Raw genomic sequence first — 24,252 nt, forward strand, 5'->3', positions numbered from 1 at the left:
AACTCTAGAGCTTGTAAGAAGACTTCTTTTTATCAAAACGGTCATACCTTTTTCACTCATATGACCGAGTCACATGTGCCACAATTAGGTTGATTCAAAATTCGTAAATATAGAATTTTGTCACGTCGTCGTGACATCAATGTTAGAACACCAGCACACCCTATGGCACAAAGGAAAAAAATAAATCTGGTGATCATATCCAAGGATCCATATGTGAGAAACGAATCGGGATGAGAAGGGTATGTGAACGATTACCTTTAATCATATGAAAAACCAAATATAATTGTTGTGAAACTGATTACACATTTATATATCAATTCCAAGCCGCTACGAAAAGTTTCGGCCTCTATGTAATCCACCAAGTGTGACAACGAACGACAAGAACTCTCAAACTTTTTCAGAGAGAAAACTCTATTTGACGGCTGCTAGACCTCATTCTATATATATCGGGTATATTAGATTTTTCTTAAAAACCTTATATTTCCTAATTCGAATAGGTTATATTTTAATATGAATTAAAATTCATTATAATAATTAACCGAATATAATAATTATAATTATCATAATTATAATCTTGTTTGACCAAAAATTACAATTACAATAATTATAATAATATTCGATCGTAAATTATAATTATAACAAGGATTTTAGTAAATTATGTTTAGTTAAATTTTATTGAATCAAATTCATATGTATTAATTTAATCATGTTCTCATTATGTGTACAACATACTTGTATATATAATTCGTTCGATATTTAACTGCCCAAGTAAATTAATTCTATAGTCAATTTAAATAATGTGACAGCTAAAAAACAATACCAACTATGTTTGGATTCCGTTCATATCAACCATAGGGTTGACCCTATAGGTTTTTGTAATGTTAGTAGTAATACTAGAGCGATTCTAATATTACAAACAATGAGTGGCATCTAGTAATGCATCATTGCTACCTAAGTTACAAGAAGTCATGATTCGACATAACCTCTCTATGATTAACCCTTCATGTATTAAATCATTTTGTCCTTTATATCTAGAATGGACAAAAGTCATGTAATAGTCACACTTGCATAGTCCACCTAATGTTTCTTGATATCCTGAGTAGACTATGATAAACGAATAAGTAAGATATCTGATATCAACTTACTCGATTATGGCCATGCATTTCTAGTCTCACTCAATTAAGTGGCCTAAGATATTGCTTCCATTATGTAGGAGGGACAAATCCTATATTGATCAACCATATCCTACTACATAGATTGTGGTATATCCAACACTAGCCTTTATAGAACAACTAGTTATGGTGGACGCTTGACTGTATCAAAATTTACGGCTCACGATGTTGGGATAATTATGATCTCAAGTTTGAGGATCATATACATAGTAATCACTATGAGTAATGTTGTGGCTATTACATAATAATCCAAGAAATATACTCATAGCGGGTCAATCCAATATGTTGTTCTCTAACACACATACTCATGTATTGATTTTGACATCCTATGTCAATGACAACACTTTGTCATCAATAAATTACATGTTAGTCTTAATGTATTATTGTTGTCCAAGCCTACAATAATACTCGACTAAGGACCTTTTAAGAATAATCATATTATTCTCAGGACATTATTATAAAACAGTTTATTTGTATATATAGAAAAGAAATTGAAATAATAATGGTAATGTCTTATATTAATAAACGAGCTAAAACAAGTATGTTTTTACAATCATCTCATGATTCGTTTTTGGGCTTACTCTAACAGTCAAGACTAGACACTGTTGAACCTTACAAAATGTATAGGCTACCAACTTTCTTCCCTCTCATAAAAACAAGAGCTCCACGAGATACTTTTAAGTCGCTTAACTTAAAAACAATCTTGCAACCATTTGAGTCTAGAATACCCAAAAAGACATTATTCTTCTTTAAATCAGGCACATGCCTGACATCTGATAATGTTTTGACTATCCTGTCATGCATCCTAATATGAATGGTACCAATGTTGTTTATTTTGCAAGGTGAGTTATTTTCTATAAGCACAACTCCACCTTCAATCGAACTATATGTGGATAACTAGTCTCTATTGGGACACATATGGTTGGAACACCCTAAATCCAAGATCCACTCAGATGTAAACTTAAACCTTTCGATAGTTGACAATAATAATAAATCATCACCTCTACCCTCGACTACACTAACATTAGCTGCATCAACTTTCTGCTTGTCTTTATTGTCATTTTTTACATCCCTTTTATTTTTATTCTGAAGTTTATAACATTCTACTTTGATATGACCCATCTTTTGTAATAGCAACATTGCTTATCACAGTTTCTTAATTTCGATCTCATTCTAAATCTTCTTTGACTCGAATCTTTGGACTATTGCCTTCCCTTAGCAACCAAATTTGAGGCTTGCCCATCTAACTTATTCTTTAAACCTAACTTGTTGTCGAGTTTATCCTTCATTAATAAGTTTCCTTTCACGTCCTCAAACGAGAGAGTCTCTCTACCATTAATCAGGGTTTCCCTGAAAGTTTTGTATGAAGGAGGAAAAGAACAAAGCAATAACATCGCCTAATCTTCGTCTATTTTGGCCTCGACATTCCTCAAGTTATTAAGAAAAGTAAAAAATTCACTGATGTGAGCCCTAATAGGCTCACCTTCTTCCATACAAAATACGTATAATTGTCATTTCAATACCAAGTGATTTACGATAGACTTTTTCATGTAAAGAGCTTAAAATTTCCTCTACAAGGTTGCTACCGTTTTCTCCGTAAATACCTCTTGCAAGACATTGTTTGTGAGACACAATTGAATTGTTGACAATACTTTCTCATCAAGCTCCTTGTAACCCTCCCCCTGACCCAATCAATTTGTAACATCTCTAACCGGTATCCATCGCCGGAATAGGGCTACAAGGCATTATCGATCAAATACAGCATACAACATACATTTCTCATACATGAATCCATTATCACATAAATATTAATCAAACATAATTACAATGTCCCTTATAAGGCTCTACGAGGTCGTAAAACATGCTTGGAAGAGGTTCGGGACTAATGCAATAACATTTGAAAACTTTAGAAAACTTAGAAAATTTTCATGCACAAAGGGATCACACGTCAGTGTGAATAGGCCACCAGACACACCCGTGTGAAAACAGGGCATACATACTGACTTGCACTACACGGCCGAAGACACGCTCGTGTGCCATGGCCATGGGAAAACTTGAGGGTATACTACTTAGTTCACACGGCCGACCATGCGCCCATGTGCCAGCCTATGTGCCACACACGGCCAGTAGACACGCCCGTGTTTCTAAGTCGTGTAACTCACTGACTTGTTTAACTAAGTTTCGGGGGTTACACGATCAAGTCACACGCCCGTGTACTCAACTGTGTGGCACGAAAATAGGCTTGATTTAAGCCATTATTCCCACATATTTTTCATGTACGTAAAAGCATTCATTTGGCATCATTTTCATATATAATAGGCAACCAAAAATGACCATTTCATGTACATTTCTTGCCATTGAAATTCCATCCATTTCACTACTCAAATCCACAACCAAAATCATGCCAAATCAATATGCCATAACCTTAACTTCTATATGCATTTTTCACCATCTTATCAACTAAATCATGTCATAAAACATACCAAATCATCATCTTAAAACTAAACCACATCATGCCATGTCTCAACCATGATACATCATTGATAATTACCCAAATCAATTAACTATCTAGCCAACACATAAGCCATACTAAACTTGCCAAAACATAAGACATTATATACATCACATATCACTTACCAAATTCATAATCTAGCCAACTCAAATGGCCACATACACACCAACATTTACATCATATACAAGCCAAATCTCATAGCTATATCATAACTCAAAACATATCATCATATCACTAGCCTATACATGCCATATACCATATTTACAAGCATCCAAAAGTACCAAAAGTAGTCGATAGTGTGATGACGGTTCCCGATAATCCCCAATATTCGAGCTAGCTTCAATTATCTATAAAACAAGGAAAGAACACACAAACTAAACTTTAAAAGCTTAGTAAGCCATATACAAATAAAACTATCTCATGAATCAACACCATTTTCATCAAATAGGAAACTATGAATAATCACATATAAATTCACAAACCTTTCCAAATGTACACATATTCAATATCACATGTGAATTCATCAAATGCTTCCCTCTATATCACTTAACTCGTTCACACATTCTTTCTCGACTTGACTTTACCCATTGAACCTTTCAGAATCATTAAGGATACTCGGAAATCACATATAGCTCGTACAATGCCATATCCCAGATATGGTCTTACATGTTATCACATATCGATGCCAATGTCCTAGAGATGGTCTTACATGAAATCATATAACGATGCCAATGTCCTAGACATAGTTTTACACATAATCATAATACAATTCCAATGTCCCAGACATGGTCTTCCATGTAATCACATCTCGGCAATCCTAATGTCATGACATTCATATCCTATACTATTGTTAGGGTTCGTACGGGACTTTCAGATATCATAACTTTGTTGATTCTTGCCCGTATTTTCTCGTTCAAAATTCATAGCAATTCAATGACAAATGAACATTTATAAATCAATTTAAAGGTATTTATTTGCATATGAACTTACCTCGTAATCGAAATAGAGGGATTGGTCGATTATTCAATAATCTTTGATTTTCTCCGATTTAAATCCGATTTCTTTCGTTCTTGATCTATATACATTCAACATTAACTACTTTATTCATCAAATCATTCAATTCAATCCACAAACACATGTTTGGGCATTTTTACACTTTAGCCTTTAAAGTTTCATATTTATTCAATTTAGTCCCTATTTTATAAAAACACAAAATTCACACAATCTAATCCAATTTCACCATAGCCGAATTTCACATAAGCCCCTAGCAGCCCAAAACTTTCATTTATTTCACATTTTAACCCCTCAATTTACAATTTTCACAATTTAATCCTATTTAGGCATTTTCATCAAAAATCACTTCACAAAAGATTAAAATCTATCATCAAGCTTTAATATTTCATCATAAAACATTCAAAAGCTCAAGCATTCATCAATGGAACTTCACAAAATCATTGACAACTTCAAAAATTAAGGCATGGGCTAGCTAGAATACAAAGCAACGATCTCAAAAACATAAAAATAATCAAAAACCGAGCAAAGAACATACTTTAATCAAGTTAAGAATTGGCCGAATATTACAATCCTTAAATGGATTTCTTATTTCTCTATTTTTGGTTCAAAGAAACAAAGATGAACATGTTTTCATCTTTTTTTTATTATTCATTGTTTTATTTAATTACTAAATTTACTTTAATTAAAAGCCACCAAATTTCATGTTATTAAGCCCATTTATGTCAAATTCCACTATCAATGGTCTAATTTCATCATAAGGACTTCCATATTTAAATTTCATAGCCAATAGACACTTTTAACAAGTAGAATGCAACTTTTGCATTTTACGCGATTTAGTTCTTTTGCTCAAATTGAGCTATTTAACGATAAAATTAGCTCATGAAATTTTCAGACATATATAATCACATGCTATAAACACCAAAAATAATATTAAAATAATTTTTTGACCTTAGATTTGTGGTCCCAAAACCACTGTTCCAATTTAAGCTAAAACCGGGCTATTTCAACTCTCCCCCATTAGGGATTTTAGTCCCTGAAAATCTTACCAGTGAATAGATTTGGATATTGCTTTCTCATAACATCCTCAGGTTCCCACATAGCTTCTTCAACCCCATTTCGATGCCATAATACTTTCACTAACGCTATTCTTTTATTTCTCAACTCTTTGATCTCACGAGCTAAATTTCTAATCTGTTCTTCACTGTACGATAAATCTAGCTGAATTTCAACTTTAGTCTGGAAAATGATATGTGAAGGATTAGTTCTGTATCATCATAGCATCGATACATGAAATACATTATGAATTTTCTCAAACTCAGATGGTAATGCTAGTCGATATGCCACTGGCCCAATTTGCTCAGTAATTTCATACGGTCCGATGAATCTCGGGCTCAACTTTCCTTTTCTACCAAATCTGAGTATTTTCTTCCACGGTGAAACTTTCAGAAACACTCTATCCCCGATCTGAAATTCAATATCTTTTCCTTTCAACTCAGCATAGATTTTTGTCGATCAGAAGCTACTTTCAAGCTATCGCGAATCACTTTTACTTTTTCTTCAGTTTTTCTAATCAAATCAATTTTGTGAATCTTATTTTCACTTAGCTCAGTCTAGTACAACAGTGTCCTACATTTACGACCGTATAGTGCTTTGTACGGTGCCATTTTAATATTCGATTGAAAGCTATTATTATAAGCAAGTTCAATCAACGGCAAATATTTTTCCCACATACCTTCGAATTCAAGAATGTAACAACGTAACATATCCTCGACTATCTGAATAACTCACTCGGATTGACCATTAGTCTGTGGATGAAACGAGGTACTGAAATGTAGCTTTGTACCTAGTGCGTCTTGCAGTTTCTTCCAAAACCGCGATGTGAACCTCGGATCTTGATCCTAAACAATGGAAATAGGTACCCCGTAAAATCTTACAACTTCGGAGATATATAACTCAGCTAACTTATCAAGAGAGAAATCTGTACGTACAAGGATAAAATAAGTTTATTTCATCAATCTGTCTACAACGATCCAAATTGCATCTTTCTTTCTCAGAAATAAGGGCAAACCAGATACAAAATTGATAGTCACTCTATCCTATTTCCACTCAGGAATCATAATAGGCTGTAATAAACCTGATGGTACTTGATGCTCAGCTTTAACTTGCTAACAAATCAAACATTTCAAAAAAAATTCTGAAATATCACATTTCATGTCATGCCACCAATAAAGCTGTTTCAAATTATTATACATTTTCGTGCTTCCCGGATGCACTGATAAAAAACTACTATGTGCTTCATTCAAAATCATCTGAATCAACGCTTAACTTCTCGGAATACATATTCAATTCTTGAATCTAAAAAAATTATCGGAATCAACTTGAAACTCTGAATCAGGATTCAACTCACATTGAACCCCTTTTTCTTGTAGTTCATTATCAAACTTAAGAGACTCATAAATCTATTGTATGAACAACGGTCTCACTTTCAACTCGGCTATTAACGAACCATCATCAGACCAAGTCAAATGTGTATTAGTTAAACACATAATCGGTAAAATTTTCTTATCAAAATTTTCACATGACATTCCTATCATATTACAAACCATAAAATAAAAATAAAATAAACTTTATTTTTCAGCTCAGATTTGTGGTCCCGAAACTACTGTTCCGATTTCACCAAAATTGGCCTGTTACACACTTGCTAGCCTTAAAGCCAGTTTAACTTCAGATCTGGGCTTCCATCGAGTAGATCAATAGCTTCTAAACATTAAACCATAAGAAACTCATTAAGATATTTCTTTTCTCACTTGAATAACAGAATCGTACAATAAGGCTTTACCATTTTCGTTACTAAGCTTAAATAGATTTGCTCTCATGACAGCTTAGAATGCAAGGTCGGGAAACTTACCTTTCAAGAGGGGCATCTCAAAGTTGATCCTCTCATTCCTAACTTATCCTAAAGGATGATAGGATTATTTTTCTCCCTTGGCTCATCTTTATATAGATGGACGATACTTTCTGAGGAAGTAATGAATAGTTCCCCAACACTTACCCGGTAATCAGATATTTTCATTTGTTCAAATGGATGTTCGACACATTTATTAATCCACATGATCACCAATTAGATGCATGACAGCTGTAAGGCAACACGTGTGGGTATACAAATGCATACATAACTTATAACTGGGTTCTCGCCCATCCTTCGTAGCTGACAGCCCAACTAATTATGAGTTGGCGCATCACGCTTCTATGGCAGTAACCTTATTTACTTAACTCCCCTTAGTACTTTTCTAGGCGTCCTTTCCCAAAACAACCCACATATATGCCAAGAACATCAATGGGGTGAACAACACTTTATTTACTCATAGACTTCATATTTCGCCATTCAAGCATCACCTTACCTCACCCTCGCCTAATCCTTGGGCCTTTTACTTAACCCTGAGGAGTTTTTCCTATCTTCCTTTATAAGCCTTTTGACTTGTCCCTAAACTTTATTAGGACTCAATAAATGTCACATTAATCATTTGATAATCTTGTCCAAATCTTACGAATTCCAAGAATTAATCAAATATTTCCTTTAGTACTTAACTATCTTAGTTCTTATTTGGTTACTTCCTAACTATTTTTTCTTATATCTTGATCAGCTTAAGGTCATTATTAATTTCCCTCATTGTTGACATAAAATTCTCAGCACAAGGTTTATTTCTTCATTACCTATAACATACCTTACTCATTCTATTCACACCAATCAAAGACTTTTGGGATGAATCTTTCTTTAACGACTTTACTTATTATTCACTTCATGCTAACCTAATGTTACACTCCTCCCATTCTGTTTGATTCGCATCCATGGGCCTTTTCCCTATAATGACCTTTCTCAAGCCATTCTGAACTAGAATTGTCGTCATCCGAATTTTCCATAAACTAAAATTGTGATCCTATAAAAAAATTTTTGATACCGTACATTATTGTCATTTTTGAACGAGTTGAATGTAAAAATTGAACCAAACTCTGATTCTAGTTTTTTGGGTTAAACCTAAACTATGGAATGAAAAATATAAAAAATTGGATACAAATATTTACGTGGAAAAACCCTCTGAATAGGATAAAAAACCACGGGTAAAGAAAACTTCACTGAAATGGAAAAAAAACTAAAAGAGGAGTACAAGATGAAGAAACAAACAAACCAAACTCGTACCCAAAAATACAAAGTTCTCCCGAAATTCTCACAAACTCTCTCTTACTTATGTTGTTGAATCAATATCTCTAGGATTGCTAAAAGTCATATTTATAGGCTAAAATTCATGACTAATCTGATTAGAATATCCTAAAGTTATTAGAGTTTGACTAGAAAAAATAACATAGTTTAACTAAGAGAAAAAACGTGGTTTAGTGGGAAACACGCTACCACGTCGTGACGTGGCATATTGCCTTATCGGATGTCCTTCTTCGCATCATCGGGACATGGCGATTCATCTCGTCAAGGCATTGGTTTCATGTCATTAGCTCTGTTTCATTTGAAATGTGAGACACACTCCACACAAAAAATACTTGCATTACAAACATAGAAGGTAATTAAAACAATTAATTTATCTTTCTCAATTTTAAAATTGAGTAAATTGATCTCTTTGAGAAACACAGGGTGATTGAATCTTTGTTAATTTTGAAAGCAAGTAACTAAGGACAATTAATTACAGGGTTAATATTTTTCATCAATTGTACATGATTTTAATTGGTATAATAACAAATTTATCCATCAAAGTTTACACATTTTGTCAATTTGGTTTTAATTTAACAAATTTATCCCACTACATTTGTGTAAATGTTGAAGCTGAATTCATTGAACCTTTTAGAATTAAGGCCAAAAAATAATAAAATATGTAAACATCGAAGGCTGAATTTGTTATTATACCAATCAAAATTATATACAATTTCACAAAATACATCGAATGTTGTAATTAATTGTTCTTAGTTGCTTATTTTCGAAATTGATAATAATTAAATTTTTTAAATTTTTTAAAGAAAAGACAGATTTACTCAAGTGAGAGAAACTAAAAAATTATTTTACCAAAATAGAATTGAAAACGTTTAGGGGAAAAGATTCTTGTATTGCATAGCATCCCTATGAGAGAGAAAAGGAAGGTATCTGAAGTAGATTTAGTAATTTTAGATACCATACATAAACAAAATACAACAGATAATTAAAATAAGATACAAACCATGTCATCATAACAATAACATAGTACAAATACATACATACATATATATATATATATATTCTTAAAATCTATATAATGCTCTTCATTAACAGATTCAAAATAAAATAAATATATAATATTTAAATAATATAGTGATGTAACTATTACACAAAAATATATGGAGTTGCAAGCCTAATGTCCAGTCCCACTTCTGCGTTTTTGTTTAGGGTATTTGACAACAAGGATTAAAAAATCGAATGAAATGTAAAATTAGTTGGATTTTCATTTTCAGTTCAACCTAAAAATCATAACAATTTAAGGAAATCATATTCATAAAAGAACTAAGGATGAAAGTAAACTGTTTTTGTGAAAAAATAAAATAAAAATAAATAAATAAAATAAAGAACACACAAATTTTACGTGGAAACCCTTTCGGGAAAAAAACCACGGGCAGAGGAGAAGAAAATTCATTATGTCGAAAATTTGAATCAATACAAGAGGAATAGACTATGTCTATTTATAGGCCTGTAAAGCCATATTCTAGTAGGATTGAAACACCTTATCCTAATCAATATAAAATAGATGAAGTTTAATAAGGTTTAAAAAACCTTATTCTAAAATAAAATAAAAGAAGTCTAGTTCTCTATGGATTTTACTTTTATTTTATTTTCCATCGTATTTTATTTAAATAAGAATTTGGGTCACTTAATTCTAACAATCTCCACCTTGAGACAAATTCTTAATGAACAAGTTCTTTATCATGAACTTTCAATAAACAAGTTCTCCACATCTTCCATAAAACCCCTTAAGGGTTTGACTTCAACAATATACACCAACCAAGTCTAAGCAATGCTCAAACTTGGTTATTGGAAGTGACTTAGTCATCATATTTGCAGGATTTTCATGAGTACTAATTTTGCTTACAACAATATCACCACGAGCAATAATATCACGAACAAAATGATACCGGACATCAATGTGTTTTGTTCTCTCACGAAACATTTGATCTTTTGTAAGAAAGATGGCACTCTGACTGTCATAAAATACTGTGCTGATTTGAAGGCCTTCATTGAGTTCACTAAAGAGTCCCTTCAACCAAATAAATTCTTTACAAGCCTCAGTAATCGCCATGTACTCAGCTTCAGTGGTAGACAAAGCGACTGTAGACTGCAAAGTGGCTTTCCAACTGATTGCACAACCTCTGATTGTAAAGACATAACCTGTGAGAGATCTTCTTTTATCAAGGTCTCCAGCAAAATCAGCATCAACATACCCTATGACTCCATCTCTAGTTCTTCCAAACTGTAAGCAAACATCAGTAGTACCTTGTAAGTATCTTAGAATCCACTGAACTGCTTTTCAGTGTTCTTTACCGGGATTCGCCATGTATCTGCTAACTGCACTGACTGCATATGATAAATCTGGACGTGAACAAACCATAGCATACATGAGAGATCCCACTGCACTAGAGTATGGAACATGTGACATGTACTCAATCTCATCATCTGATTGTGGAGACAAAACTAATGAAAATCTGAAATGGGCTGCTAAAAGAGTACTAACAGGCTTAGCACTCTGCATATTGAACCTGCAAAGAACTTTCTCAATGTACCCCTTCTGACTTAGGTACAATTTACTTGTTTTTCTATCTCTGAGAATCTCCATTCCAAGTATCTTCTTTGCTGGTCCTAAATCTTTCATCTCAAATTCTTTACTTAGTTGGGTTTTGACATTTCTTATCTCTCCTTTATCTTTTGCTGCTATCAACATGTCATCAACATAAAGAAGTAGATACACAAAAGAACCATCACTGTTTTTCTTAAAGTAAACACAACTGTCAAAACTACTTCTTTAGAAATCATGAGAAGTCATAAAAGAATCAAACCTCTTGTACCACTGTCTTGGTGACTGTTTCAAACCGTAAAGGGACTTTTTCAACAAGCAAACATAGTCCTCTTTTCCTGAAACTATAAAACCCTCTGGTTGTTGCATGTAAATATCCTTCTCAAGTTCTCCATGGAGAAATGCAGTTTTTACATCTAACTGCTCAAGCTCCAAATCATGCATGGCCACAATACCAAGCAAAGCTCGAATCAAACTATGCTTAACAACTGGAGAGAACACATCTGTGAAGTCCACTCCTGGAATTTGACTGTAACCCTTTGCAACAAGCCTTGCTTTATATCTGGGTTCTTCAACTCCTGGAGTCCCTTCTTTCTTTTTAAACACCATTTACAACGAACAACCTTTTTATCTTTAGGAAGTTTCACAAGGTCCCATGTTCTATTTTTATGGAGTGATTCCATCTCTTCTTGCATAGCAAACATCCACTTTTCTGAGTCTTCACAGCTAACCGCCTCAGAATAATTAGATGGCTCTTGATTCGCATCTATATCTTCAGTCACATTTAAAGCATAAGCAACTAGATCAGCCTCGGCATACTTCTTTGAAGGTTTAATTTATCTTCTAGTTCTATTTTTGGCGATAGAGTATTGTGGTGAAGAAGTAACTCTATTCTTAACTTTTGTTCTAGCTTGAGGAGTTGACTCTGTGTTAATCTGATGCTCCACCTGCTTTTGATTTTCTTTATTGGAAGAGTCTTTAAGAGATAAGTTAGGTAGCATAGCAGTTTCATCAAAAATAACATCTCTGCTAATCACAACTTTTCTATTTTCAGGACACCATAACTTATACCCTTTTACACCATCTTTATAACCAAGAAAAACGAATTTAATGGATCTCGGGTCCAATTTTCCATTATCAACATGAGCATACGCAGGACACCCAAAAATCTTTAAATCAGAATAATTAGCAGGATTACCAGACCATACCTCTTGTGGAGTCTTTTTCTCAATGGCAACGGATGGAGATCGGTTGATTAAAAAACGTGCAGTAGAGGCTACTTCTGCTTAAAATGACTTCGATAAGTTGGCATTTGACAGCATACATCGAACCTTCTCCATGATCGTTCTGTTCATTCTTTCTACAACGCCGTTTTGCTGTAGAGTATCATGAACTGTCAAGTGTCTCATGATCCCTTCTGACTTGCATAATCTATTAAACTCATCAAAACAGAACTCTAAGCCATTGTCTGTGTGAAGGTATTTTATCTGTTTTCCCGTCTGTTTTTCAATCATAATTTTCCAAGACTTAAATGCGGAAAACACATCACTTTTCTGATTCAGGAAGAACGCCCAAACTTTTCTGGAAAAATCATCAATAAAGGTTAGCATATAATTAGCTCCACCTCTCGAAGGCACTCTGGATGGCCCCTATAGATCAGAATGAATATACTCCAACATTCCCTTCGTGTTATGGATTCCTCTAGTGAATCGAACTCTCTTTTGCTTCCCAAAAACACAGTGCTCACAGAAATTTAGTTTGCAAATTCCTTGCCCATCAAGAAGTTCTCTTTTACTCAATTCTACCATGCCATTCTCACTCATATGCCCTAGGCGCATATGCAAAAGTTTAGTAATATCATCATCTAACAAGGAAGAGGAAGCGACATCTGCATCATCAGTAACAGTAGAACCCTGCAAAACATATAACTTGGAAGTTTTTCTTTGCCCTTTCATCACAACAAGGGAACCTTTGGAAATCTTTAAAATCCCACTTTCAGTTGTATATCTGTACCCTTTTGAATCAAGAGTACTTAACGAAATTAAATTTCTCTTCAATTCTGGAACATGTCGTACCTCGCTAAGTGTTCTGACAACTCCATCAAACATCTTAACTTCAACTGTTCCAACACCTGCGATTTTACACGAAGCATTATTTCCCATCAAAACAACACCTTCAGACATTGTTTCGTAAGTTGTAAACCAATCCCGATTGGGACTCATGTGGAAGGTGCAGCCTGAATCAAGTATCCATTCCTCGCTTACTTTAGAATCATTAATAGAAGCAACTAGAAGTTCACTATCGCTGTAATCTTCTACAACATCAGCTTCATTGAAATTTTCTGGTTGTTTTCCCTTTTGATTCGCAGCCTCCCTTTTAATCTTATTTTGTAGCTTATAGCACTCAGATTTAATGTGCCCTTTCTTCTTGCAGAAGTTACAAGTTTTACCTCTGTTTGAAGACTTCGATCTACCTTTAGATTTACCACGAGGATTCCATTCCTGTGTCCTACCACGATCATCATCAGCATTCTGATCTTGTCTCCCACGAACAATGAGACCCTCTCCCTGAGAGTCGGGTTTAACCACAAGATGCTTCATCTTATCATACGAGGTTAAAGAATCATAAACCTTATCAACTACGAGAGACTTGCTGCTATATAAAATCGTGCCTCTAAAGGTTGAATAAGACGGGGGCAACGGACAAAGTAGAATCAACCCTAGATCTTCCTTATCATACTGAGCCTCCATGGCCTCCAAGTTTGAGAGAATTTCTTTAAACACTGTTAAGTGTTAGTATACAGACGCACCTTCCTCCAAACGATGAGCATAAAGACGCTGTTTCATATGCAACTTGCTTGTTAGAGTTTTCGACATACATATTTGTTCTAACCTCTTCCATAATGCAGCGACAGTCTTCTCTTTCATCACATCCTGCAAAATTTCGTTAGACAAATGCAGATGTAATTGTGTCAACGCCTTTCGATCCTTACGCTTCTTCTCTTTATTTGTTAATATCGAAGGCATCTTATCTATCCCTAGCAGGGCATCCTCCAGATCCATCTGTGCAAAAACTACTTGCATCTTAATTTGCCACAACGCAAATCTGGTGTTGCGATCCAACAACGGAATTTCATACTTCAAAGACGCCATTACCGTGATCAAGATGAATAACCCGGAAGCTCTGATACCAATTTGTGAAAAAATAAAATAAATAAATAAATAAATAAAATAAAGAACACACAAATTTTACGTGGAAACCCTTTCGGAAAAAAACCACGGGCAGAGGAGAAGAAAATTCACTATGTCGAAAATTTGAATCAATACAAGAGGAATAGACTATGTCTATTTATAGGCTTGTAAAGCCATATTCTAGTAGGATTGAAACACTTTATCCTAATCAATATAAAATAGATGAAGTTTAATAAGGTTTAAAAAACCTTATTCTAAAATAAAATAAAAGAAGTCTAGTTCTATATGGATTTTACTTTTATTTTATTTTCCATCGTATTTTATTTAAATAAGAATTTGGGTCACTTAATTCTAATAGTTTTTTAGTTATATTATTAATCAAATGATATAAGTGGCTTTAAAAAGTAAGTTACAAAATGAATCTAAAATAGGGTTAAAAGAATCTAAAACATAATGAAAATTTTTGAAATTAAAGAAAAAACCTAAAAGTTAATAAAATAATACTTATTTTATCCTTTTTTCTAATTTATCTTGTTCATTAATATATATATTATTTAAACCTATATGGTTTAAGTATCGAACCAACCAACTTAATCTACTAATATGTTTTTTTATTCACTGATATTATGGGTAAAGATAACAGTCATGAGAACATTGAAGTATGATGTAGTGGTTGTTCACTTCATCATTTAATTATGTGGATAGGAACCTAACCCAGGTCATGAGAATAGAGCACATTTCATTGTCAGTCATTTATCTATTTGGAGAGCACCCATGACGAAAGAATTAGTTCCTTTTATCGGTGGTTGTTGATACGGGGTATCAACAAGGATGAAGTAGGTGGACAGGGTGGTGGTGTGAGGTAGATTGGTTCACCCTCGTTGGGCTGAGAGCCAAAAAAAATAGGAGAATGGCGTGGAGGAGGATGAGAGTTTAGCATGTTAGGGTTTTTGGAGAGGAAGAGGAAGCCCCTTACTATGTTGTATATTGGGGTATTTATAGGTAGGTGATAGTTCCCAAGTGGTCTCCTCTTGAGGAGAATGCACCTGCTAATAGTGGGTTGCCTAACAGAGGGTCCAACTAGGTGGTTATGGATGTTCTTTCTTACAGGTGGTACGAAGCATGCGAGTGGCCGGTCATTGAGTAATTATTTGGATGGTATAAGGCAGAGGGTAATCCATCTGTAGGTGTTTCTCTGATCACTTCTAATGTTGCCACATGTCCAACTTGGGATAGTGGTATAATAATTATACCCCCAGTTAAGAGGTAGGTTATAAAGTGACCTTAACTCGATACCATTAGTGGGTGGTAGCTTTTTACAAATAAAATAACGAGTAGCAGGTTGAAACAGTTGACCTTAAATACCCTGGTCTCCACAAAAATGAAAACACCTTGAGATTCCCGTACTTAATTTCCCAATCTAAGGAACTCCCATATTTCTACTTTGGGCAAATTTCGTGGTAGATTTCAAATTGCTATAATTTTAATTAATATATGCAATATTCATTTACGGAAGTTAAAAGAAGTTGATTAAATTATAAATATTTAGAAAGAATAAAAAAGTGGAATTTAACTATTTGAACAAGGACCTAACTGTCTCTCCATGGTTTTATCCCTGCGAATATCCATATAAGAAATAGACACTCAACTCTAAATTCCAGTAACATTCCATTATTTGCAAAACATTGACCACCGTAATTTCTTAAACTCGACTTGTCTTATTTCAGGAGCAAATTCTACTAGAGCAGCTTAAAAGATGTAGACTACAGGTAAATTAAAATTTAATATGCCAATCCAATGCTTATTTTAGCCATGAAGAAGAAAACAACGTCATTATTTTAACCATCAATTCTGCTTTAATATATTTCATTTTCAGGAGCAGAAAGCTATTCTTGAGAACCAGAGTCTACGTAAACAGGTAGGCCATAAGAAAAGAAGAGGTAGTTATGTGCTGCAATTCAGGCCCTCTAATCTTCTATTTTCCCTAATTTATACTAAGGTTGAGGAGCTGCAGCAAAAAACAAGCTCTAATTCACTTGATTTCAATCCGCTGCAAACAAAAATTTCTTCCAATACTTCAAAGCCAGATTTTCATTTTGACCACCACTATCATCATCATTCAGACACTTCCTTGCACCTGGACTTGGGGTATGTATGCTCATTTCCATTTTCTTTTTTCATTTATTTTTAAATAAACACTTTTACCAAGCCCTGCATATCAATTACACCTTTTTATTAATGGAAATTACCATTCACTAGTTTATTTTTTACGGACATTTGTGTGATTATCACGTGTACAACTAATAAAATAAAAAATCTTAAAAAATTACTAAAAACATGTACGTCTAAAATGAAGTTAAGGAAATGAAATTTAGACAAACCTTTATCTAGGCTTATTTTGGACGTGGTTTGGAACATTATAGAAGTAAGTCATAATTGTAAAAAAAATAAAATAAACAACTAAAAAATACACATCTGAAATAAGCTTCGGCAAATGAAAATTCAATTTAGACTTGAACAACCATTTGTTTACAATTCATTTAGAATGTGATTTAAAATATTATAAAAGAAATATATATATATAAATAATTATATAAAAAATACCATCAAATTTTAACATTTACATCTATATTCAGGATTTTAATAATTTCCTTTAGGGTCCCATAAATTTTAGCTCAAAATAAGTGGAATAGGATTTAAGATTTACTCTTAACTTTTTCTATTTTGTTATTTAAAATTTTAATCCAATCATAATTGTTTTGTTAGTATTTTTGGTAAAAGAAAATCTATCAATATATTATTCAATTTTATCAATTTTAAAAGTAAATAGTTTTAAATTTAGTAAGCATAGATTATAGAAGAAACTTATTATTAACTTTTCAAGTATGAATATAAAATCTTAAATTTTATGAAAATATGAGTACTAACATCATATAATTTCTAAATTTTGAGGGCTCATTTTAGAGAGTTAGCTTCTAGAGTGTTTCTATCCAAAACCTGTAATTGAAGGGATTATGATTGTAATACTTTTTATATGTTATTTTTCAATAATTATTAATTTTTATAATTTATTAGAATCTTTAAAAATTTTATATTTTTACTATTCTTAATAATTTTTATAATATTATGTTCATGATAAATCTGAACAAATGATTGTCGGTTTCAATTTTTAATAACTTTTAGGATTTTATTAATTTTATAAAATTTTGAATAATTATTAACAATCATGTATAATTTTTACCATTTTAAATATTTTTGTAAAAATTTTAATATTTTTTATAATATTCTAAACCATTTTCAGAATGAACTTGGACAGTTGTTCAAATTCAAATGAGTAGGAACATTTTTCTTTTAAGTTCATTATGAAGGTACACATTTTAGTAAATTTTATAATTTTTAACCTTTGTTATTTTTAGATATATGTTAGTGTAATATGCATCATCAAAATACTTATTCATATGACATGTCATATGTTAGTTTCTCATTATTTTCATTAATCATGTCAGCATCTATTAATGGTTAAATTTGTCAATAATTTAATTTTCTTTCTCATAATTAATATTATTATTTGAGAATATATACTTGTTTTACTATTTTAAAACATGTGATTATACATTATTATAAAAAATTATTGAGTTTGACTTCAATAGGAAATAACAAAAACCAATTTGATGATGGTATACGTATCAAACAAGGATAAGTACCATTTAATATATATAACTTCAATAGTATATTCCATAAAAGATTTGAAAAATTGTAATGTGTTTTTTTTATATTTATTTTTTATTTTTATATGTTTATAACACATTTGTTAATCTTTTTATATATCAATTTTATACCATGTTTTTTTAACCAAATAAGTTTTTTTAAGAATAATGAAACAAAAAAAAATTAAAACTTTAAACGCAAAAACTTTAATCTAAACTTGAGCTTCTTTATTTATTGTCTAATAAATACATTTAAAAATAATATTTTAAATTAAAATCCATATTATTATTAATAAAATATAATAGATATTTGGAAATAGTGTGAATAATGTTGGTTCAAAAGATTTTATATTTGTTTTATTTATTTATTTATACTATTAAGAAAGTGTTTGATTTATTTATACCAAGTTAGTGAAATAATATAAAAATCTAATTTAGCCCTATTTGATAAAGTTTGAATTTATTAAAATTAATATTTATGAGATTTATAGTACTTATTGAAAAATTTATGTTTTGATTTTCAGGTTGTCATCAGATGGTGAACGCAAGAGAAAATTGAAAAAAATTGAAGCAGATAATAATGATTTAGAGAGTCAAATAGCCTAGAATGATTTTACCTACATTTATAAAAAAAAAAAAAAAAAAGACCCTATTTCTTCGAACTCTTAAACATCTCCTTAGGCAATTAGATTTCTTTTTGGGTTCTCTCATCCTACAATTTGCAGATTGATTAGTGCTCTAGGCTGTGGTGTCAGCAAGTAAACCACTATTTTTAAGTAGTCTCATGTTTCAAAACTCAACTTGCTGATTCAAAATGCAATCAACTTCTCTATCGGGTTAAGTGAGTGTTGAATACAGATAAATTTTGTTTATTTATTTTAATTTTTTTCAAAGTTTAAGTCCGAGTTACTCTGTTCAGAATGCCTAAGTCTGAGTCTATTTGAGTTTATTTTTAAGCGGGCGTAAAATTGCTCTTTGATTGGATTTAATTCTATTTTTCTGCTAATATTTTGACTTTGGGCTTTAAATTTGATATTTGACTTGTTAGCCTACCCTTCACATTTATGCCCCGTTTGTTTAATTAAAATAATTTCTAAAAATAATTTTTAAAAATTTTTTTTAGAAAATATAATATTTTTAATGTTTAGATGAATTTATATAAAATATTTTCTATTCTTTTACTGATTTCTTGAAAATATTTTATAAATTTTTCAATGAAACAAACATACATTTAACATTTTCTTATCTTTTCATTGTTTAATGAGTTTATTTTATATCTATAAATTTATATTTTGCTTTATTCTTTATAAAATAAACATGACAAAAATATATTTATTATAAAATATTACAGTGCAATTTCCTTTTACCAATCAAAATTTATTTTATAATAAGAAAATACTTTGTAATAATCAAAGTCATATATAAACTTAACAATAAATAATCTTTAATTAAAACTTAATTTAAATTACATATAGTACATATATAAGAGTGTATATTGACACATCAAAGTTGTAAGGATAAATGAAGATAAACATTATTTAAACAAATACTAATATTAATATAATTAAAATATTCATATTTTTAAATTAGGTAAAAGTATGTGATAGTACTAGAAAGAACATATGTTTTCTCCTTACTTATTGGTTAATTTGTCCCCATTTAGTTATCTTCAGCACATATTTTAGCATTTACAGTTTAGTAAATTTCATTTTATAACTCAGTGGATCTTAACCTATTTATCCTTAATTTCGTCATATTTTAGTACTGATGTCACTGCATAAGAATTTCCAGATTGCGCCTAGAATTGTCGTCGCACCTGAAAACTGTTTGGATAAGAACAAAAAGGTGTAAGCTGTCCAGTCTGGTACAACCTACTTGTACGTACAGAGGCAATATAATTATGATGAAATGAGACATGTGCTATTTGGATAAATATTAATATTCACATGAATAGTAGGGGGAATTATCTTCTTTAACCTATCTTTTGAAGCTTTTCGGCTATGTCGGCTTAAGTCTCCTGTGGGTGAACTGACATGAAAGGGATGCAAATTAGCTTTTGACGAGGAGCCCTGAGTGTGACACAAGAGGGAATGGACAGATTCAAGTCGAGATTGTCTAGGAATAGTATTCTCTACTTGTTTCTTTTATATTTATTTTCTAAACGATGGTGATTACTTTCTATTTCATGTTTGTACGGAAGTATACATGATTTCTAGGTTAAATGTTATTTTATTCAATCTTGCTTCTACTGTTTAATCTTTGGGTTTGAATGTTTTTAGCATGAAAGTGTTATTACAGTCACTGACACTGGAAAGTTTAACGATAGTTCAAGCTAACAAGCATGACAACGAAAGTTGCTTGAAGATTAGAGGAATTTAATTCACTTGTTCTTAATAGTGTTCCATTGCATTCATTAGAAGGTGTGGTTAATGTGCATGTTTAAGTCTTAGATTAAATATAGAAGTTAATCTTGGTAAGATATTCATTGCAATTTAATGCATCAACAATTACCTATCCTTTTATACCTTGTGAGCACTTAGTATTCTGTTGAATATTCATGTTGGGGATCCCGATTTATCATTAATATATTTTGTCTTATTGTTTTCAAGTTATTGCTCTGACAATTACTATTACAATTTATCTCGTTTCTATCTATTTATTACACTGACATTGATAGACAAAAGACAACCATCCTCATGGGATCGATATCTGACAACCTCATATTGTCTACTATACTTGCATCAACAGTGTACGCTTGAATATTATTATTGTGACGTTAAACAATTGATCAAGTTTTGGCGCCATTGTCGAGGATGGCATTTGTTTGATGTTTATTTTTGTTTGTTTTTATTTCATAATATTTAGTTGTTACTAACTTTTTTTCTTTTTGTTGTTATTTTCACCTTTTATTTTTAGGTGTTGTATGACCTGAAGCAATTTAGAGTTTGTTGCCGATTTTGATCTGGAAATTGAAAGAACTGTTCGGATGAGACTTTGAGAACAAATAGCTTTACTAAGAAACTATAAAGTAATACCTCCGATGCAGCAACAAAATGCTAATGACCCACCATTGTCGCAAGACGCTCAAATACAAAACAAGACTTTACGCGATTTTGTAGTGCCTGTCTTAGATGACTTACAACCAGGAGTTGTTCGGCCAGCAATCCAAGTTGGAAATTTTGAACTCAAGCCAGTAATGTTTCAAATGTTAAATTCTAATGGGAAATATACTGGACTGCCACATGAAGATGCACGAGAACATCTTAAATCATTTTTATTGATTTGCGTTTCCTTTAGTCAATAAGGCATTCCTGATGACACTTTGAAGATGCAATTATTTCCTTATTCCTTGTAGGGAAAAGCTTGTACTTGGTTCCTTGGGCTACCTGCTAGATCAATTTCTTCTTGGAATGCACTAGCAACATAGTTTATTTTACGATTTAACCCGTCGACAATGAATGCTCGTTTCCGAAATGATATTACAGCTTATCATCAGCTAGATGATGAGAATCTTCACACCATATGGGAACCTTATAAATCTTTTCTTCGATGTTGTCTCATGCACAACATTCAACAAGAAACACAAATTGAGATTTTTTGTAATGGGTTGAATTCACACATGAGGAATCTTGTCGACGCATCAGCCAATGGTCCTTTACTGGATTGTACTTATAATAATGCTATTCGAATTCTTGAGAGAATTGCTCAGAATGATTATCAATATCCTGTCTCTAGAGCTGCACAAGCAAAAGCTACTCTAGGAGTTTTTGCATTGGATGCAATATCTGCACTTAGTGCTCAAGTTTCTTCTCTTGCAAATATGATAAAAAAATATGCAAGGGACTACTGATGTTGCACCTATACAAGTTGCTGAACAAGTTGATGTTCCTACTATTTATTGTGAGATTTGTAGTGACAACCACAACTATGAAGATTTTCCACAACATGCAAAAAATGCCTTTTATGTTAGTAACATCTGCAACAATCCTTATAACACCTCTTATAATAATTCTGCATGCAATCAGCAGTCTTAAGGAACTCAAAATGCTGGAAAAAAATACCATTCCAATATGGGAATATATCTACTCAAGGCAATTATAATTCACGACAAGGGAATTACAATAAAAAACAGCAGAACTATAATCAACACACTCAGATGCGTCCACATCAGAATCAGACATAGCCACAGCACTTTTCAATGTCGAATCAGCATGTTCAAGAACATCAATGACAATAGTACATGCAAGCTTCTCCTTCTGACTTGCTAGCAGCTCTTGAGGCTTAATGCGAGAGCATATGACTCGCACAGAAGCTATTGTGCAAGGTAATTCATCTTCTATTCGAGTGTTAGAGGCATAATTAGGACAACTTGCTTCAAATCTGAATACTTGACCACCGGGCATACTAACTAGTGACACAAAAAACCCCAGTCCGAAGAGAAAGAACACTACAAGGCTATCATTCTCAAGAGTGGTAAATAAACTGGTGAGCCGACTACAGACTCTACTATAGCACCTCAAGAAATTGGTAAAGTGATCTCTGGTGAGAAGGTTGAATCTGAAAAGCTTATCGATGTACCAAACAAAAAAGTTCCACAAATTGTCACTCATATACCTAATGTCTGACCCTCGAAACTGTCGATGCGATCAAATGTGTTGGTGAATCAAATGTATCTCCACATTTACCTTGTCCACAAAGATTCAGCGAGAATGAGCAGGATAAGCAGTACCAACAGTTCCTGAACACATTGAAGCAGCTTCAGGTTAATATTCCTTTAGTAGACGCTCTTGTGCAAATTCTAAATTATGGGAAATTTATGAAGGAGCTCTTGTCCAAGAAGAAAAAACTCAGTAATATGGAAACTATTGCATTCACAGAAGGCTGTAGTACTGTTTTGATGAATAAGTTACCCCTAAAATGAAAGATCCTAGGAGTTTTACTATCTCATCTTTACTTGGTAAGCATTATTTGGGCAAGGCATTATGCGGCTTGTGAGCTAGCATCAACCTAATGCCACTATCTACTTTCAGAAAGTTTAGAATTGGTTACATGAAACCTACTGTAGTGACATTGCAACTAGCTGATCCATCCTTGGCTCATCCTGAAGGACAAATTAAAGATATCTTAGTTCGTGTGGATAAACTCATTTTTCTAGTTGATTTTATCATAGTTGATTGCGAGACAAACAAATAGGTTCCCATAATCTTGGGACAACCATTTTTAGCAATCGGACGAACTCTTATTGATGTTTACAAAGGTCAACTAACCATGCGACTTAATGATGAGCACGTTACCTTCAGTGTTTTCGAATCTATTCAATGCAAGGATAAAGAAGAATGTCATACTATCGATGTGCTAAATGATCTAATTGAGGAAGAATTCAATGACCAAAGCACAATACTTTCTAAGGAGTTTGCAGTGACATCTAATGATGAATTCTTAGATAATTGTGACAACATGATTGAAGCTAATAATATTGAACTCAAACATGGATGGCAGATTAAATCCTTAGACTTAGCCAATAGAACAGCTCTAATTTTCAAGCCATCTATCAATGAAACTCCTACTTTAGAATTGAAACCCCTACCTACTCATCTTAAATACGTCTTTCTTGGTGATAACAAACTCTCCCAGTTATTGTCTTTGCAACACTGGATGTAACTCAAGAAGAGAAATTGGTCTATATTCTTACTTAACATAAACTAGCTATTGCTTGGAGTATTACTGATATTCAAGGCATTATATCATGTTTTTGCATGCACAAGATCAAGTTGGAAGATGAAGGTAAGTAATTGATTAAGCAACAAAGGGGATTAAATGAGAAGATGAAGAAAG

At 32.5% G+C, this 24,252-nt stretch overlaps 1 protein-coding gene across 1 annotated transcript in view; it reads left to right on the plus strand.

Moving 5' to 3' along the window:
- LOC108466732 (agamous-like MADS-box protein AGL18) overlaps positions 1 to 19,293 on the plus strand; it is a 28,065-nt gene extending 8,772 nt beyond the window's left edge. The window contains exons 5-8 of the mRNA XM_017767103.2: positions 16,438 to 16,479; positions 16,587 to 16,628; positions 16,710 to 16,858; positions 18,942 to 19,293. Of these exons, the coding sequence (XP_017622592.1) occupies positions 16,438 to 16,479; positions 16,587 to 16,628; positions 16,710 to 16,858; positions 18,942 to 19,023 (315 nt within the window). The 3' untranslated portion in view covers positions 19,024 to 19,293. The remainder of the gene's footprint in view (positions 1 to 16,437; positions 16,480 to 16,586; positions 16,629 to 16,709; positions 16,859 to 18,941) is intronic.
- The last annotated feature ends 4,959 nt before the right edge of the window (positions 19,294 to 24,252 follow it).

Source organism: Gossypium arboreum, chromosome 2 (assembly GCF_025698485.1).
Source record: "Gossypium arboreum isolate Shixiya-1 chromosome 2, ASM2569848v2, whole genome shotgun sequence".
In the NCBI taxonomy this organism is placed as follows: Eukaryota; Viridiplantae; Streptophyta; class Magnoliopsida; order Malvales; family Malvaceae; genus Gossypium; species Gossypium arboreum.